The sequence below is a fragment of the Melospiza melodia genome, chromosome 11 (genome assembly GCF_035770615.1).
Source record: "Melospiza melodia melodia isolate bMelMel2 chromosome 11, bMelMel2.pri, whole genome shotgun sequence".
Taxonomy (NCBI): domain Eukaryota; kingdom Metazoa; phylum Chordata; class Aves; order Passeriformes; family Passerellidae; genus Melospiza; species Melospiza melodia.
Genome location: NC_086204.1, coordinates 7,431,095 through 7,450,081, shown reverse-complemented (window position 1 = coordinate 7,450,081; position 18,987 = coordinate 7,431,095). Strand labels below are relative to the sequence as shown.

The 18,987-nt window shown below is 43.3% G+C and overlaps 2 protein-coding genes across 7 annotated transcripts in view; one reads left to right on the top strand and one right to left on the bottom strand.

The window, feature by feature from the left end:
- TPR (translocated promoter region, nuclear basket protein) overlaps positions 1–1,042 on the bottom strand; it is a 33,497-nt gene extending 32,455 nt beyond the window's left edge. For all 5 annotated transcript variants that reach the window (XM_063165441.1, XM_063165443.1, XM_063165444.1 and 2 more), the window contains exon 1: positions 891–1,042. In XM_063165441.1, coding sequence (XP_063021511.1) covers positions 891–1,041 — 151 coding nt within the window. In that variant the 5' untranslated portion in view covers position 1,042. The remainder of the gene's footprint in view (positions 1–890) is intronic.
- A 326-nt stretch (positions 1,043–1,368) lies between these two features.
- ODR4 (odr-4 GPCR localization factor homolog) lies at positions 1,369–18,159 on the top strand. Of its 2 annotated transcripts, none has more exons than XM_063165439.1 (14): positions 1,369–1,472; positions 3,325–3,458; positions 3,561–3,692; positions 4,062–4,157; positions 5,292–5,398; positions 6,127–6,163; positions 6,271–6,411; positions 6,985–7,080; positions 7,539–7,604; positions 8,883–9,011; positions 9,771–9,861; positions 10,830–11,015; positions 15,994–16,086; positions 16,937–18,159. In XM_063165439.1, the coding sequence occupies exons 2-14, from the start codon at positions 3,360–3,362 to the stop codon at positions 17,002–17,004; spliced, it is 1,341 nt and encodes a 446-aa protein (XP_063021509.1). In that variant the 5' UTR covers positions 1,369–1,472; positions 3,325–3,359; the 3' UTR covers positions 17,005–18,159. The 2 variants fall into 2 exon arrangements, with proteins under 2 accessions (XP_063021509.1, XP_063021510.1); XM_063165440.1 differs by lacking the exon at positions 1,369–1,472 and adding an exon at positions 1,997–2,032.
- The last annotated feature ends 828 nt before the right edge of the window (positions 18,160–18,987 follow it).

Here is an 18,987-nt window from a genome sequence, read left to right as displayed (position 1 = left end):
CATCTCCAAATCAAAATAAAAATATTGATTCCATGAGGGCCATTTTACAGAATGGAATTGAACAGTAAAGTATAAACCTAAAGCTGTTTCAGAACTGGGTGAACAAAGCTGTATTTCTGCTCCATAACGAGGACCAAAGCAGATTGAAGCACAGAACTGTTTGGGTTGGAAGAGACACCTAAGATCAGAGTCCAACCACGGCCCAGCCCTGCCAAGGCCACCACTGACCCATGTCCCCAAATGCTACATCCACCCAGCTTTAAAATCCATCCAGGGGTGGGGATTCCACACCTGCCCTGGGCAGCTCTGCCAGGGATGGACAGTCTTTTCAGTAAAGGATTTTTTCCCAATATCAAACCTAAACCTTCCCTGATGCAACTGGAGACCATTCCCTCTCTTCCTATCCCCTGTTCCTGGGAGCAGAGCCCGACCCCCCGGCTGTCCCCTCCTGTCAGGAGCTGTGCAGAGACACAAGGTCCCCCCTGAGCCTCCTTTTCTCCAGGCTGAGCCCCTTCCCAGCTCCCTCAGCCACTCCTCGTCAGACTGGTGCGTATCAATGGTTGTTAAAAACCTGGCCAAAAGCTGTTCTTTAATACCATTTCGAATGCAGTTTTAACCCTGAACGCCCCTTAGCAAGAGGGAAAAAAAACCAAACACCAGGAAGAGAAAAAAATTTTTAAAGTATATATAAATATATATATATATACACTCCAGGAGACAAAACGAGACAAACACCGCTCAGATCCCACTGCACGCCCGTTCCCAGCCCCTCCCGGCCTCACAGCCCCCAGGGAACCCCCGAGAGCCCGTGGAAGACAGAACCGCGCTCCGCGCTGTGCCCGCGCTGCCTCCCCCAGCACAGGGACCGTGGGCCCGCCGGCCGCGCTCACCGCTGTCCACCTTGAAGCGCTCATGGCGGGCCCGCAGCCCGTCGATCTCGCCCTGCTGGTCACCCAGGAAGCGCTCCAGCTTGCCCTGCACGGCGCGGGGCAGCTTGGCGAGCTCGGCCCGCTCCAGGAGCTGCTGCAGCACGGCCGCCATGGCTCCGGCACAGCTCCGCCCGCCGCCGGCCGCGCTTCCGCTTCCGCCACGGCCGCGCCATCATGGGAGTGGCGGCAGAGCCGCCGCAGCGCCACAGCCGGGACAGGAGACTGCACGGCCTCGTCGCCATGAGGGATAGAGGAGCTTCATCCATGCTACAGGACAGGAGCTGTCTGTGCTTCTGAGGTGCCCCGTGTGCCCGAGAGCTGCCAGGGGAGCGCGGCCGCTTCCGCCACTCCCAACATGGCGGAGCGGGGGCTTGTATGCCCCCTTGCGCGCCCTTTTCCCGCGCTCCGCTATGCATTGCTGTGCGTCATCTCCCTGCGCCGCGGCGCCTAGCGATGGCGTAATCGGCCACATCGGTGCTCGGCTGAGACCGGGGCGGCTGCAGAAACTGGGGGTGTGCAGGGGCTGATCCTGGGGATGTGCAGGTACTGATCCATGGGGATGTGCAGGGGCTGATCCTGGGGATGTGCAGGTACTGATCCATGGGGATGTGCAGGGGCTGATCCTGGGGATGTGCAGGTACTGATCCATGGGGATGTGCAGGGGCTGATCCTGGGGATGTGCAGGTACTGATCCATGGGGATGTGCAGGGGCTGATCCTGGGGATGTGCAGGTACTGATCCATGGGGATGTGCAGGGGCTGATCCTGGGGATGTGCAGGTACTGATCCATGGGGATGTGCAGGGGCTGATCCATGGGGATGTGCAGGTACTGATCCATGGGGATGTGGAGGTGCTGATCCCCCCTGTGCAGGTGCTGATCCATGGGGATGTGCAGGGGCTGATCCATGGGGATGTGCAGGTACTGATCCATGGGGATGTGGAGGTGCTGATCCCCCCTGTGCAGGTGCTGATCCATGGGGATGTGCAGGGGCTGATCCTGGGGATGTGCAGGTACTGATCCATGGGGATGTGGAGGTGCTGATCCCCCCTGTGCAGGTGCTGATCCATGGGGATGTGCAGGGGCTGATCCTGGGGATGTGCAGGTACTGATCCATGGGGATGTGCAGGGGCTGATCCCCCCCTGTGCAGGGGCTGATCCATGGGGATGTGCAGGGGCTGATCCATAGGGATGTGCAGGGGCTGGTCCCTGGGGATGTGCAGGTACTGATCCTCCCTGTGCAGGTGCTAATCCATGGGAATGTGGAAGTGCTGATCCATGGGGATGTGCAGGTGCTGATCCTCCCTGGGCAGGTGCTGATCTCTGGGGATGTGGGGGTGCTGATCTCTGGGGATGTGCAAGTGCTGAGCCCTGGGGATGTGGAGGTGCTGATCCCCCCTGTGCAGGTAGTGATCCATGGGGATGTGCAGGGGCTGATCCCTGGGGATGTGCAGTTGCTGATCCTGGCTGTGGGGGCATGAGTTGAGGTCTGTGAGCACCTTCCCTGTGGAGGTTCAGTATGCTCTTTGCTTCCTCACCCTGTGCTCTTGGGCTTCAGCTTTTTAATGCCTAATTCTTTGGGATAATGTTCTCCAGGCTTGAAGGAGTTTTCAGCCTAGCCCTACAGGGAAGGGAGAGGAGGCTGTGGCAGCCCAGGCTCATTGGAATGTGCACAGATGGTGTGCTCTGAGTGTTTGGGAATTGGAATGGAAGTGCTGTAGGATATGATCAAGGACACGTGTGGAATTCAGCAAGTCACTGTGGGAATGGAACAGTGCATCCTTTAGAAGTATCATGCAGCAAGATACTTTTTATTCAAGGCATTTCAAAATTCAAATCCTGGATTCAGTTTTGGGCCACTCATGACAAGAAAGGTGTGGAGGGGCTGGAGCATGTCCAGGGAAGGGAATGGAGCTGGGGAAGGGGCTGGAGCACCAGGAGGGGCTGAAGGAGCTGGGAAAGGGGCTCAGCCTGGAGAAAAGGAGGCTCAGGGGGGACCTTGTGGCTCTGCACAGCTCCTGACAGGAGGGGACAGCCAGGGGGGTCAAGCTGTGCTCTCAGGAACAGGGACAGGAGGAGAGGAAAAGGCTTCCAGTTGCATCAGGGAAGGTTCAGGTTTGATATTGGGAAAAATCCTTTACTGAAAGGGTTGTCCAGCCCTGGCAGAGCTGCCCAGGATAGGGGTACAGTCTCCATCCCTGGATGGATTTTAAAGCCATGTGGATGTAGCATTTGGGGACATGGGTCAGTAGTGGCCTTGGGGAATGGTTGGACTCAATGACCTTGCAGGGTTTTTTCGATCAAACAGTTCTAAAGGATCTTTGTGTGAGACTTGTTCTCCTGTACCCATTGCAGTGTACGTACCCTCTTTCACTTAGTGCATTGTGTGTTTTGTAGGTTGGAACTACAACAGCTCACTTAAACCTGGAGCCATGGGTAGAACTTACCTTGTGGAGGAAGGGATTGGGCAGTACCTGACAGAGCTCAGCACAAAGGTGAAGCCATATGTCACTGGCCTGTTGATAGGGCAGGTAAGGGTGGGATTGTCCTTCCATTCATTCCTGTGAGCTGGGGAAACCCCTGTTCAGCAGTCTCAAGGTGTGTTTGCTTCTGTGTGTTCGTGTTCTGGCAAGTGCTCCCCCCAACGGGACTATGTCATCAGGGCTGTGCGAACTCCTCCCAAGGAGCAGCAGCAGGAGGAGAGCCTGGGCCCTCCCAAACTGGCATCCCTGGATGAGGAGTGGATCACTACACATGCCAGTCAGGTGAGAACTCACTCCGGGGATGGCAAAGGGTGGGAGGAACAGGAGGGAAATAAGATGGACACAAAGGATCTCGCCACTTGTGTCGTGTCAAAGTGACAGAGCCTTCCTAACCATGCTGGGCACAGGTGTTTTAAACCAGAAATACCCTTAATGTTTTCAGGTTTTTTGGTGAAAGAACACTTGTTATTACTGAAAGGAAAACACTTGCAGGATGTGTTCACTTACAGGGTCCTGTAAGTGAAAACCAGTCTCCCTTAGTTCACTTCTGCTATTGGTGCAGACTTGTCTCACCGGTGGTTTTTGATATCTCAAGTTACATGGTTTCTAGATTGCCAATCCTGTTAAAAAATGTTCATTTTTATTTTCAAGGTGTCCAGAATGCTCCCTGGAGGGTTGCTGGTCCTTGGTGTGTTTATGATTGCAACTCCAGAGCTGGCTAAAGATGGTCAAAATGCTCTGCGCAAGGTAAGCACAGTTCCTGCTGGGAGCGCAGCAGCATCCTTGGCTCTGTGTGTGAGTAATTGCCTCTCATTGGCCTGACTAAAATACAGCAGTTTTGTTGCTTTATGTCACAAATGTTGTGCTTTGATGTGTGGGTTTGAGACTGGAACCTCAGAAATCCCTGTCCTGTGGGACACTATTTGTTGACCTCCTGATTGTTACTGCAATAGCAAATCTGAATTTCTATTTACTGGGTTTGTCCGTATTTAGTGGATGTGGACATTCTGGCTTAGGGAAAACATCCTCAAAGTTTATATTAAGCTAAATCTTTGTTGCTTATAAAGCCACATAAAGGTACTAATGTTGTTAGCATGTTAGCTTTCTTTGTCTGAATAAAATCACTCAGTTTGGAGATGTTTACAGTAGTGAAAGACCTATTCTGATTCCTTTAAGAGAAACATCTTGTCTAGAACATGTGCACTTGACTGAAGGGTGTGGGATTAAATTTAAAATACTCAAAACTATCTGGTAGACTTAAAATGCATTTTTGTTACAGTATTGGGGCATCTACTGCCATATTTGGTTACTGTGCTGAAAATGTATGTTCATTTTGTCATTTTTCTAACATAGTCATGGTCAGTGATTTAAGCATGAGCAGGTTTGGAAGCCTGAGATCCAAGAGTCAATTTTGGCAGTTCAGTGTAATTGCATCTAAGTTATGTAATGAAACTGGTAGCTGGCTAAAAAAGGTGAGCTGTGTCCAGGTGACCAGTGATAGCTGAATTAAAAATTGGGGAGGGGGGATTTGTGTTTTATAATTAGTAGCTCTTTTGCACAGCCTTTCTGACCCAGCTGATAGGCACAAAACTGTAATATGTATCTGTAAGGACAAAAGCATACAGGTTGGCCATGTGAATGTATACTGCTTGCTTTGGTTTATAAGGGAGCTAAATTAAAATTTAACAAGCCTCTTTCACTTTGGTAAAAAGTGCCTCTGAATCCCTGTTGGATTTTCTTTTTATGTGACATTTTGGTGACGTGTAAGCTGTGTTTCCTGCTCATACATAATTTTGATATTGCTTTGACTTAAAATTCTAGCACAAGACTATTTTCCAGGAGTTATAGTGAATTTTTTTTCAATTTATTTTTGGTCTTTAGCTAATCTTCTCAGTGGAAAAGTCCTTGAGTAAAAGAAGGCTCTGGAAACCTGCTGAGGAGGAGGTCTCAGACAGAGCAGCGCTTCAAATCTGTTCTGCTACAAAAAAGTATCCTTTATGAGCAAGGTTTATCGACTGAGGCTGCTCTCCCAACCTCTTTTATCCAGTTACTGCTGAATAAATAAGAATTGGGGAGGAGGAGGCTGTTTAAGTTCCGCTAGACATGTAAAAGTTGATATAATGAAGTTTTCTGGTTAGCTGTGGTTAAGACTATTGACCCTTTTATCCTTGCAAAATTTCCATCATTTTTTATGAGGTCTGTCTGTGTGACAACATCAAATGATACCTTTCCCAGTCAGTCTTGACTTGCATAAACTGAAAAAAACATCCTAAATTACTGTTTGGCTTTTTGAATTGCTGTTACCAGTGGTGCTTGCATGGAATTGGGGCAGCAGCAATCCTGTGGGATCAATGCTAGAGCTGCAACAGAATGCAGAAGCTGTTGGTAATAACATAATACAAGGAGAGAAAGCAAGGATTTTTCTCTGAGGGATGAGGACAAATTAAAAATTGATGCCTTGGTGCTTTTCCTGTCAATACATATTGATCTTAATTTATTTGTAGAGATGGCATCGCTGTGGTAGTTGGAGATTACGGGAAAATGTTTTCCCACTTTTTTACACTTTTCCCACTTTTTTACACTGATGAAAGGTGAGAACTTGCTGCAGAGCATAAATTAGCTCAACAAGGAAGTTTAATAGAGGGCTAAGTTAATTGGGTATTGTTCTTATTTGCTCCCTTGCTTTTCACTGGGTCTTTTTCTTTAAGTAGCACAGAGTAGTTTGCCGAACCTACGATGTGCAGGACCCCAAGGTAAGCTCAATCCAGCTTTTAATGCATGGCAAGGAATGCTAAACCCCCAAAAAGCCTCATACAGTGCTTTGGGTAGATGCTTTATGGCTTTTCCTTTGTGCTCTCAGAGTTCAGCTAAACCAGCAGACTGGAAGTACCAGAATGCTCTGACTGCCTCCTGGGTGGCTTTGGGCTGCACAGTAAATGTGAACATCCACATTCCACTTCTTGCTACTTCCCCCAACCATGACCTGGAGAAGAACACCAAGGTAACTCACTGCCTGCCCTGGTTCCTACACACCAGTAACCACACTCATTTCTGTGCTGAAAATTAAATAAGAAAGAGTTGAACAGTGCAGGAGAGGAGTAGGACTAACCAGTGGAGAATGATTAGCAATTATTCATCTTTTAAATGTAACTCTTCTGCTGTGCTCAGTGAGAAATTTCCTTTGTTCAAAATTATGTAATAATGGTCATGAGTATCCCAGGTAACTTCTCTGGTGCCTCACCTGGTGAAAGGTTACACCCAATTTGTGCTGGACTATGGGATGGTTTTGCCATGAGTTGGCTTTCAATGGGCTGCAACCCTCTCTGCAACCCCCAAATCCCTGGGGTGACACTTCAGTATTTTGCAATGCTTGTTTCTTAATTTGTTCTGAATGTGGTCCATTTAAGGTTTACCTTTGGGAAAACACAGGTTTTTCATTTTAAAACTCTCTCAGAGTAAGTATTTAAACATACACTTCTATAAGTTTCAGCATGGAACTGTCCAACCCTTCAGTGAAATTCATTAATTCTTTCCTCTTTCTTACGGTTATTTTGTGTTTTCACTTCTTTTAAAGAATGGGTTAAACCGATGGTCAAAGCAGATAGAAGACAGTGTTTTTCTGATCAATGGCCAAGTTAAAGATGAGGATACAGAACTGCTGGAAGGGCAGGTGAGTACCAAACAAGGAGGAATTGAGGTCTAATAGATGTATGGTTGGAACCTCTGTGTGACAGAGCATTGAATGAGACATCTCCTGTGCAGTGTTTGTTGGTCTGATTGGCTGTTCCAGGCAACCAACACACAGAGCTGTCATTCCTGCAGCCTGCCTCTCCCTCCTGGGCAGTGTGAATGCAGTAATTATGTGTGAAATGACTGAAATGTTTCTATTACAGAGTGAGGTGTGAATGTGGGTGATGACATTTCAAAGACCTACTTTCAGTCACCTTGATGATTGATTCATTCATCTCTCCTTTTAGTTTTCTAGTTCTATTCTCTTGGTTGGTTTCTAAGTGCTATTTTTCCCTCTCAAAGGCTATAAACTAGGGAACACTCTATACCATTGTGACGAGACTGCCTCAGGCACTTTTTTTTCCTGTTTCATGACACAAAGAATTTTTTTCCCCTCAGAAAAAGTTCAGAGGAAATACTCAGCCCAGCACTCAGATTTCTGATGTCAAGGTTCTGACACAGCTGGTAAGTTTTCAGTGGTTTGCAAAGTATAAGCTTGCCTTTAAATTATAAAATAGAGCAAAAAATAAAATAACAAGATTCTGAATTATTGTCTAGAAATCTTGCTCACTTATTCCTAAGACTTTTTTCCCTCCTGGATATTGAATATGAAACTGATTGTCAACAGATCTGCATATTTTGTGCCTTTAGAAATTCTTGTGGTGAGATAACCATGTTGTCCATGAATTGCATAGGATAGCTGAAAGATGGGAAAACAGGTTCTGAAAAAGAAGTCCTGTGACTAATTCCTTTGGTAGTAGGATACCTGTAGGTACCTGTGTACATTGATTTCAAGTGACTTTGTATCTGAATTCAGAGTCACCCCCACACTTCAAAGCACAGCTTGCCCTGGCTAGCTTGGATATTCACTTGGATGCTTTTGTCAGAAGCTCAGCTGCCAGCTCTGGATTAAGGCGTAGATCCCGTGAGCTGAATCATCATCTGGAGCTGCTGGATCTATGTCAGGAGCTTCCTCCCTACCTGAGTTGTGAAGAACTGTGAATTTGGTGCCCCAGTCTAGGTCGTGAAGTGCAAATGTGTCCAGGCCTTGTTTCATAGCCTTTTGTGTTTTGTCAGGAGGTTCCTGGATTCTCAAAATTATGTTCAGCAAAGCTAGAAGTGTTTCCAATGCCATTTTAAAGTCTCCATGAGTATCTCAGCTTCTTTTGTTGTTACTGTCTATTACATTGAGGTGAATTGCTGCAGGGAGAGGAAATCTTTTTCTGGCAGAAGTGGTTTGTGCAGTTGGTGAGGAAGTTGTGCATCCCAGTGTTTCCAGGTGTTGTCCTAGAGTGCTTCATGCTCACACTCATTGTTGTGGTAATTAGGGAGAGCATTTCTAGGCAACAGTTTGATGCAGCTCTCAGTGTGACCATGTGTATAATTTGTTACTGACTGATGGGATGACTCGTAGCACACCCTGGGTTACGCTGATTATAGCAAACATGAAAACGTCATTGTTTTACAAAAGCCTGTAAAAGACTTAACAGTTGCAATGCTGTCATTTGCCACAAGCCTGGAAAGTTTTAAAATCTCCTAGACACAAGTGTTTGAAACACCTGGAGAGATAAACACATTTGCCACAATAGAAAAGAGAAGAAGAACCAAATGAATAACTAAAAATAAAATAAAATTATGAGGGAAACAGCTTGTGTGTGAGCACCTGCTGTTGGTTTGGTGGTTCTGGTTTTAGTGACACTGCTGCAAGGGCCTGGGATAAAGGTGTATGTGTTTGTCCCTCAGTGCCAGGGTGCCAGCCCCAGGTCCACGGCGACGGTGCAGGTGTGCAGTGGCTCCATCAACCTGCGGGGGGCTGTGAAATGCAGAGCCTACATCCACAGCAACAAGCCCAAGGTTAAAGAGGCCATTCAGGTACCGAGCAGGGTCTTGGTCCATCAGAAACATTCTCCTGGAACACCTGGGACTTGGCATACTGGTTTTCCTTTGCCAGAACTGGGGTCAAAGTTATTTTAGAAACCATCCGTGTGGGGTTAGTTAGTTTTTCTCTTCTAGAGGAATATGTGTGATGTGTGTAAGGCTGGGCTCTGGGGAGGCTTTGCACAAATTGTCCAAGGGATTAGGCTTTGAAGAATTCTCTTTAAAAAAGGTTGCAGACTGTAATATTAAATATTGTACAGGTAAAATTCATATTTACTTGCTCAGTAATTTATTTTTTTCCCTCACTGAGTCATTGCCTTGTGATTATTTTTGTTTGGCTTTACTGATAAATATCTAGAAGTTGTCCGTTCTTATCCTAGCAATCCTAAAAATTTCCTCAGCTTTTCATTTTTGTTTTGTGGTTTTCTTTCTTGATACCAATTCTTTTGATGTTAGCTTTTCTCTATTATTAAATTATTATTTACTAGTTTGAAAATTTTCTGGGAAATTTTTACTAGTTTTTATTTTCTGGGAAAATAAAATATTTACTAGTTTTTTTACTAAAATACTACTAAAATATTTTACTAGTAAAATATTTACTAGTTTTTCTTTTCTGGGAAAAAACTATTATTTCATCATGGGTTTAACATATGGGGTTTCTTTGTTTATTTCTTCCTGGTTAAAAGCTTTGCAAATAGTTTTGATTTTGCAAATGGTTTTGCTATTCCTGATGAGTTCACTGTGTCCTTGCAGGCTTTGAAAAGAGACATAATAAACACATTGAGTGATCGGTGTGAAATATTGTTTGAAGATCTGATTTTAAATGAAGGACCTCAGAAAAAAAGTAAGAAATTAAAAAAAAAAAAAAAAAAAAAAAAAAAAACAAGAAAACCCAAAGCCACTAACTTGTATTTCCAGTGAATTTTGGTGGTTGTAGAAAATTGTGTTATGGTGAAGTTCCAGTATGGTTTGAGCAGAATAAAAAGGAGAAGGTATAGTTGCTGCTTGTCAGCCTTGACTTTTTCTTAAATCTGGAAATTTTTTTTGTCAGGTTTTTGTCCTTTGCCATCACAGTTCCTGTGACCACAATATGGAATCCCAGCTTCTTCCTCACTCATCAGATATTTTGTGATTTTCAAACTTCCGTAGTTGAAACTCTTGTCTCTGAAGTTTCAACTGTACCTTGCACACTTTAAGTTTTTATTTATAATTTTTTTTAAATACATGTATGGTCTTCCTATTAATATTGATGTGTGTTAAAACTTGATAGAGACCAGATCTCTGAGCTTATGCTGGGACTTTTTAAACTCCTTTAAGTCAGTGCAGTGGTGTCGTGTCCTTAAACCAAAAAGGAGTTAATTGACAAATCAATGGGAATGTCTTGGGCAGAGGGAGCCTTTTCCATTGCAGGTAGTTCTGAGTCCCCTCTCTAGGTGGCAGCCGAGCTTTGTGGCTCTGTGTGACACCTCTGCAGTCCTGAGTGCTGCTGAAATCCTGCTCCTCGGGGAGCTCTTACCTGCAGCCTCTCCCTGAGCCCTCCTGCAAGTCATTCTGAACAGGAGAAAAGCTCTGCTTTCTGTTTTATGATCTGTTTGGAGCTGCCCTGGGTATTTCTGGAGAGACTAATAATGTAAGGACATAAATCCATAGAATAGCAGCCCACTAAGCCAGGCATGTCTGAAAGCAGGGTTTTACACAGAGACCTTGAGCTCTTTTGCAATGACTTTATCTTGTGCTCAGAGATTATGGAGGGATCTTATCATAACTGTCAAGGCTTTTATTGGGATGGTATTTCTCCCTCTTTCCTTTTAGGTTTTGGGAGGGAATATCATGTCCTGCCTCAGAGACTGTTTGTCCCAGTTGCTGGATCCAGTGTGATGCTCAGTGATTATAAGTTTGGTGATGAGGCTGCTGGAGAAATCCAGGAACGTTTTGTGGAGATGTTGGATCAGCCTGTGCAAGCTGAAGATATGCACATAGCTGAGGACATTAGCACAGGTAAATATCTGAGAGCTAGGGCAGGCTGGCTCAGGGGCCAGGAAAATGCTGATTAATGGCATAGGCCAGTTTTAGCCAGATATGGATAAAGTCAACTTACTTCACATGCAACTCTAAGCAATTATAACAATTCATTGCAGCTTAAATATATTGTGGAAAATGGTCCAATTTCTCACAGTTTATGTTTCTCTCTGAACAGACTTCTCTCTCCCCTTATAAATATTTTGGTTTTCCAGTGCAGCCATGACTGCAGCCCATGAGCTGCTGTAGAAACACGAAGAAATGGTTAACCAAGGTTTGTATGTGCCATTGTGCCCATGAATTAGAGGGGATCCTTTATTGATAAATAAACTCTTAAAAAACATCCTCCAAAGCTTTATTTTTTCACATGAATATGTATGTTTACACTGTCAGTAGTTCATCTTTTTAGTGCTAAGTAGTTTTGAGACAAGTTGGAATAAGTTGAGTGATTTAGTAAAATCTACTGTTTTTTCACTACAGAATTAAAAACACTTTAAAATTTCTTCTGGCAAAACATTCATGTAGTCTGATGTGTCTTTCAGGAAATTTTCATGCTAAACCTGGTGTTCAAAAAAAGCCAAATACCTTTCTTTACTCAGAGTGTTTTAATTTATGTACCAAATGCAGTGCCTAAACCTGAAGATTTGTGGGTTCAACCGAAATGAAAACAAAATTGAGAGCACTTTTCATTTTATACTGAATGTCTTACAAGTTTGTGGTCTGATTATGAGACTGCTATATTCCCTTTAATACAGATATTTTGACATAATCTAGTTACTGGATTCCTCTTTCTGAACATTTCTGGTCTATATAATTTCCTTTTGGGCTTTCTCCCTTGCAATGTTGATTTCAATGTGGATTTCAAATATGACATTGAAATGCACCTTAGAACATTTTCTGTGGTCTTATGGAAGACATTTTGCTCCCTTTTCCCCCCCCCCCCAACATGCATATGAGCTGCAGGTTCCAGTTTTGTAATTTAAAAAATAAAAAATCCAACACTAATTCTCACATTAAAACTATGAACACTTTTTGATGTTGGTATTTAGGGACAAAAACTGGGCAATGTAACCATGACTTGCTGTGCAAGGTGAACTGTGAGTACTGATATTCACCTTGACTTGCATGTTAACTTGGAGGGGGGTTTTGAGTTTCCTCATTTCAGAGTTAACCATAAATTCTTGTCTTTCTAAATGAATCAGCTCCCCCAGGCTTTACCTAGACCTGTTAGCTGTAACTGGCTCATCCTTTTGAAGAGAAAGAGGTGTACAGGAACCTCAAGGAAAACAGGAAAGACAATAAACATCTCTCTGGCATTATTAGAGTAACTTTAATACTCTTAAAACTAATTACTACTGAGCTTTAAGGAATCAGTGTAGCTTAGAGAAGCAAATGAGTATTGTTGTAGCAGGGGAGAGAGGTGTGGGAGGAGAGAGGTAATGATTCAGTTCAGCTTTATTGCTTATGTAAGGCTGTGTGAGCTGCAGGTACGAAGGAAACACCTTTCCACTCACAGCAGGGCATCCCAAAGATTAATGCCAACAATAAGTGTGAAGTGATGGCCACTAAAGGAGCTTGGGTGTTCTTGTAGTCTGCTGCTTGTAGAGTTAACTGAGGGGGATTTATATTCCTTTTCTTTGAAAGAAAAGCAAATTAAAAGTAGGTGTGTATTTTCTTTAAGAAAAGCCCCAAAGCCACAAATTGAAATAAATGCATTGAAGAGGAGAGGAAAAAACGTGCAAGGGGATTTTAGGAAAGCTTGGCCTTGTCCTGGTGACCACCATAAAGTTTGTCCATGGAATGGGCTCTGTTAATTGCAGTGATATCAATAATACTGACAGCACAGCACTGTTCATTCTGATAATTAAAGTTGAGGCATCGGTCACTTGTGGTTTATTAAAATCACAAGTTATTTATACACTTTTATCATACCAGGAAGGTCATTTTAGAAAGAGTCCTGTTAAATGCATACAAATGTTCTGCATTCTAAAAAAATCCCGCATTAATTATGGGATTTGATTTTTATTGTTGCTTTGGTATGAAATGTCTAAGTATTGCTGTGAACATGTTTTTGTATTATAATGAGAGTTTGTGGTTTTTCTTGTGCAAAGGCTTTTGCAGTGCATCATTTTGGCTTGGGAAGCATGTGCTGTTTCTCTAAGCTTAGCTCTAACTTTGTTAATGATAGTCACTATTCAGTAATTGGTTTGTAGGGAACTTTGTCATCAGCCTTTCTGTTTGTGTCACAGTTCCTGTGGTCTGAGGCACCTTCCTCAAATTAACTGGAAATGCTGTTCATACTGATGTTCTGGGGAAAGTTTGCTGATAAAAAGAATTCTCTAAAATTCAAGAACACGAGCAGGCTTTTGAAATAATTTGAGGTTTTGTTCTCTTTTTTAAAATAGGCACTTTAGAAGAAGAGGATCTAATCAGTATAGGCAAAAGATTTGTTTTGTAAGGAACTTCTAGTCAAAACATGAATTTTTGAGGTCAGTTTTATATGTTTACTGAACTTGGGGCTCTCCTGCTGTCTCCTGCAATTTGTGTCTTGACTCCATGTACAGATCTCCAGTGGGGACACCACTGGGTCATGCTTTAAAATTGCTGTGTGGAAAATAGAAAGTAAACTCCAAGCTATTTATAAGTGAAAGCTTTAAATAGCCCTAACACTGTAATTTCAAGGTATTCAGTGCTCTAATACAGCCAACTGAAAGCTCTGCATTTCTGATTGGCTTTACTAAATCCCTGCTCCTCCTTGGTGCAGGGGGTGGGCTAGTAAATACCCTGAGTGGATAGACAGAAATAAGACTTCAGCAGTGGTAATCTCTTCCCTGTCTTGGTTAGGAAACTGAAGAATTAAAGATTCATCTAACTGGTACTAGAAGACATCTGCTATGAAAATTCTTTTGTGTGATTTTGCTGCTCTACATGCAAACCTTCCAGAATGTGATGGCATAAAGGCCTGTGGTAACTAAATAGCTCAAGGGTGGTTCTTTTTTTTTTCCCCTTTTTCTTCTTATTTTTTTCTAGGCAAAGAATGTGCAGCTGCCTTGATGTGCAGCTTCCAAAGGTCCCCTCAGCACAGGGAGGCACAAAGAAACCTCAAGTTAGAGGGCACAGACCATCCTACCTGCTCATCAAATATACAGCAGAAAGGAACCTGCTGGAGCTAGACTCCAGAGGTGGCCCAAAAATGCAGTCAGATTGTCCCAAAGTGGGATGTTTTACAGAATTCAAAACTCTGGACAGAAGTTCTCTTACTGTGCTAGTTAAAGATACTGAAAACCTATATTTCAACAATTAATAACTACTCTCGCTGAAGACTTCTGCTCATTTTAGGCAGCTGAGGGAGTGTTTTTCTTGGCACAAAGAAAATTATCTAGCCATGGCCTCATTGAGGACTAGTGGAATTCAGGAATATTTGACGATTTCTCTTCAAAAAACACACTTTGCACTGAAATATTGTTATCTTGATTTCACATGGATGTGCTGCTTGCAGAGAGATCTCCAAGCAATGTCTTATATCTGTGTATCTCACTGTCCTGTTGAGTTTCATATCAAGCAGTGATTTCTCTGCTACTGTACATCCTGTACCAATGCAGTGGGTTTAGGGATAAAACCCCTAAAGACAGGTTTTAAAAGTTTGGGTGTTTTTGTGTAACAAGTCTTGTGCAAGCTTGATTTAAGGATATTTTGAAGACAATTATCCACATGACTCAACAGAAACAACCTTTCTGATCGTCTAGATTATCCATTTCCACCATAGCTAATGACAGAGAAAGTACTTTGTTTGCATATGAATCACACAGAGGATGTGCCTTATTACTCAAGCATGTAATTTGTGATTTATTGCTGATGGTCAGCCCCTCTGTGGAAATGGAGATCTGTTTTTATTCAGATTAGTGTCCCATGGCCTTCCCTGATATCTGGTTCTGCTGGGGGTTCCCTTGTCTCCAGAACAGTCTGTTAGGCTCCTTCTCTTATCTGAGCCTGCTTGTCTCATTCTTCCCAGACACATCCAGCTCCCATTGCCATGACAAACACTGTCTTTCTGTTTGCTTGTGCAGAACATGCCTGTGGTTATAGATTCTGAATTGAAATCCAAATTTTTCGCAAGTCTTAGCAAACTCCTGAAAATGGGAATGCTTAAAAATGATGGCCCACAACCATCCAGCAGCTTTGTCACTGGAGGGTGTATGGTGTATTCCATGCTGGCTCAGAGAAGTTGGGCTGAAGGACTGGAGATTAATCCCCTTCTTTCTCTCCTGCCCCTCTAGCAAGCTGGATATAGCCCAGGGATTAGGGAGATCTTTGCAAAGGAAATAGATACAGGTTTGAGTCCCATCCGCCTGGAAATAGACTCAAGCTCTCTCACATCCTGGCTGGGCAGACTAAGGATTTAGTAATTCTTCCAAAGAGGAATGAGTCCTCAATGCCTGCTGTGAAAGGGTATTTTTAGGGGATCTTCAAAAAGGAATTTCTGTGGCTGGAAAAATGCATCCCTGGCTGTTGGGTAGGGAAGTGCTGCTGGGCTCATCCTCTCTGGTGTGGGATTTGCATGTACCCTGAGCATGGGGACAGATGGCTCTGAGGGGAACTTTGGTCTTGGAAGGTGCTCAGTGGTACATTTTGGTGGTTCCCTCTCACATATTCAAATTCTCCCCAGGCTATGCAAAGAGGGTTGGGAATGTTACTCTGGAAGAAGGGTGTGTAACATGAGTTTTGGAAGAGGAGCTCCTCCTGAAATGTATTTTGTCTCTTTAGTTTTATGCTTCCAGCCATACAGCATAGTTTAGCACTGTGCTATTGCTGTTGTACCACTTCTACTGCAATAAACTGTTTTTTTTCTACCATAAATACACTTCATAAAGTTGATGTGAAGTTCTTGGCCTTTTGTATTAATTCACTGTAAAACACAACTGTTAATTTTCCCCTTCTTCCCTTGATTTCCATGCAGTTGATATTTGCCCAGTGGCTGACAGCCCGAGTGACACAGAACAGGCACAGCTGACAAAAGCAACGTTGCTGTTGAAGCTCCAACAAAATATGGGTATGTTCCTTCCCAGATTTCTGCTATGGCACTCCAGAAGCTGCAGTGGCCCCTTTCAGGACTGTTAGCTCCCATAGCATCCTAATTGTCAGCTCAGGAATTCAGGGAACACCAGCCACAGAAATTTCCATTGCAACTTCTCCATGGTGCTGCTCTCAGAGATCTGTCTACATTTAGTACAGCTCTCTTTGCTGTGGGGCTGCTTGTATTGAAATAATTACACTTTAATCAACAAAGCAGTTACTTCTGGATTCTATTAATTATTAGAAATAGAACATAGTAACTGGAAGATTAAATAGGAGCAGTAAATATGTGTTTGCTTTGAATGTAAAAATGTTTTCCCTTACATCATCACTGAGGTGTCTTGGGGTTTTCGGTGTGTCTCCTCAGCTGCATCAGTAATGAGCATGCTAATAAAAGTAGCTTTTGGGGTGGCTCTTTTTGGGATAGCTCTTTTTGTTTCTCCTTGTGCTCATTCCCCCTGGCCCACCCTCCCCTCCCTGCCTGCTGCTGCCTGTGCTGCCCTTCCCTCACTGCTTGTGTTCTCTCTGGATTTGGGGCTGGTTGTGGTACCCTTCCCTCACTGCCTGTGTTCTCTCTCTGAATTTAGGGCTGGTTCTGCTCTTCTCTCACTGCCTATGTTCTCTCTGGATTTAGGGCTGGTTGTGGTACCCTTCCCTCACTGCCTATGTTCTCTCTGGATTTAGGGCTGGTTCTGCTCTTCCCTCACTGCCTATGTTCTCTCTCTGGATTTAGGGCTGGTTCTGCTCTTCCCTCACTGCCTATGTTCTCTCTGGATTTAGGGCTGGTTCTGCTCTTCCCTCACTGCCTATGTTCTCTCTGGATTTAGGGTTGGTCGTGGCAGCCGCTGTCGCAGTCCTGGCGTCGATTTTCTCCTTCAACTACTTCAGTGATTGATCTCCAGTGATTAAACTCAAGCCACCACAGCTCCTGGGAAATGTTGGCCATTCAGAAGATGGAAATAGCTGGGGTTGATATATTAGTAATTAAGAATTGTTGTCTAAATCTCAGCAGGTAGATGTGCAATGTAAACTGTAATACTGTAAAATGTAATTCAGTTACCTTGTTCCTTCATACGCTTCCTAAATTAAATAGAATTATGCACTTAGAGAATCAAGTAGAGGGTGAATCAGGTTTACAAGAAACTAACCCTGTCTCTCTGTGTAAATGAATGATAATATTATTTTCTGGAGTGGTCCTTTAAACAAATGCAGAACCTTTTCTTCCTCCTGGCTCCTTTAATGTAAACTGCTACTCCTGGTGTTTCTCAGGGTACTGGTAAAACTTGCATAATGACCTGGTATGATAATTCCTGCTTTAAGGGTTCCTTTGCTAAGAGAAATCTTATTTTATTACAGTTAATTGGGGGAAAATTAGTTTTAGTAAAGCCAGCATTTCACCATAGGCATTGTTTTAGATAATACTGGGTAGCTTGCATAAAATGTATACAAATAGTTTCTAAAAGTTTCAAGGGTAGACTGAGGCAGCCTGTAAATAGCTTGGTTCAAGAGTGGAGAACTCAGAAATCAATGAAATGCATGGCACTGCTGAGCTGTGTGTATGCTGCTGCCTTTGCCTCAGTGCCTCCTGATGAGGATTTCTCTGTCCAGCTCTAATACAATCATTACTATATTGGAATTTGAACTATTTCAGCAACAGTTACACCTAGGCAGGCCTTGTGGGTTATCTTGTAGATACAGACAAGTTATAAAAATTACTGCTAATCAGGATTTTTAGATTATAAACAGAGAGCATTCCATGATGAGAGATTCTCCTGGGGATGTTGGCCAGTTACATGTTTACTCAACATGAGGAAGGTGGACAGGTGGAATGAACTCTAGTAAGGCTAATAAAGATAATTTGTATATGAAATATGATGTTTACTTGGACCTGAGCTACAACAGAAAAGAATTAACAGCATTTTAATACCAATGCAAATTTATTTTTTTGTTTGAAGGCAGTGGAACACAAAGAAAAAAAAATAAACCCTTTGATTCTAAAGCATAATCAAGTATGGACTGGGATACCTTTAATAAAGGCAACTCTGAGAAAGGTGTGTTGACTACTGTTGCCTCACTTGTGTATTCTGTTTTTACATGTTTGGAAAAAAGAGCTGCTTTTCTGAAAGACAGTGTTGATCTTCTGTGCTCAGCATTGCTCAAGGGGGGCCTCCTGGAGGAGGGTGGTGAGTGTTGTAATGGAGGCACTGGGTTCAGACTGAGGGTTATCCAGAAAATGGGAGTAATTTTGTAATGTGATTCAGAATATGGTTGGTTTAAAAATTGCTCTACTACCATCTCTGTTAGAAGGAGGAACAGGGCTGTAATTAGAACGAAGGCACTGTCTTTTGTCTCTTTTTGTTAAGGAGAGCAGGGTGTGCTTTTGAAGGTAAAATACAAAATGATTATTCTTTAGTTGCCTGTAACACAAAATGCAGCCACAGAAGTGAAGTACAGCATCTCTGACACCAGAGAAGATAATTGTCCTGAAACACTTTCTGTAGTTGTTCTTGTTTAGTACTTGTGGTGTCAAAAATAGAGCTTGTTGGGATGTATTATTCCAGGGTTCCCCTTGAAAAGAACTCTTCCTCTTTTTTCTTCCTCTCTTAACATTTGCTAAGCTTATTCAGTGCTTAGTAAATGATCCTTTTCTTTGTGGTCATGGTGAAATTAATCCTTCAGTTTAGGACTAAGCTCAGTAGCAGAGATCTCATTTTCCAGTTTGGGCTTGGAGGAAGGCAAAGAAAGAAGTTGCTCTGGTGGAGATTCCAGGTATAATATAAGAGACAGTTGAAGTACCATCTGTGCAATAATAAATTAATCAACCCTGTCAAAGAAGAAATGAGTAATTTGACTTGTACCTACAGATTGAGCCTTCCAG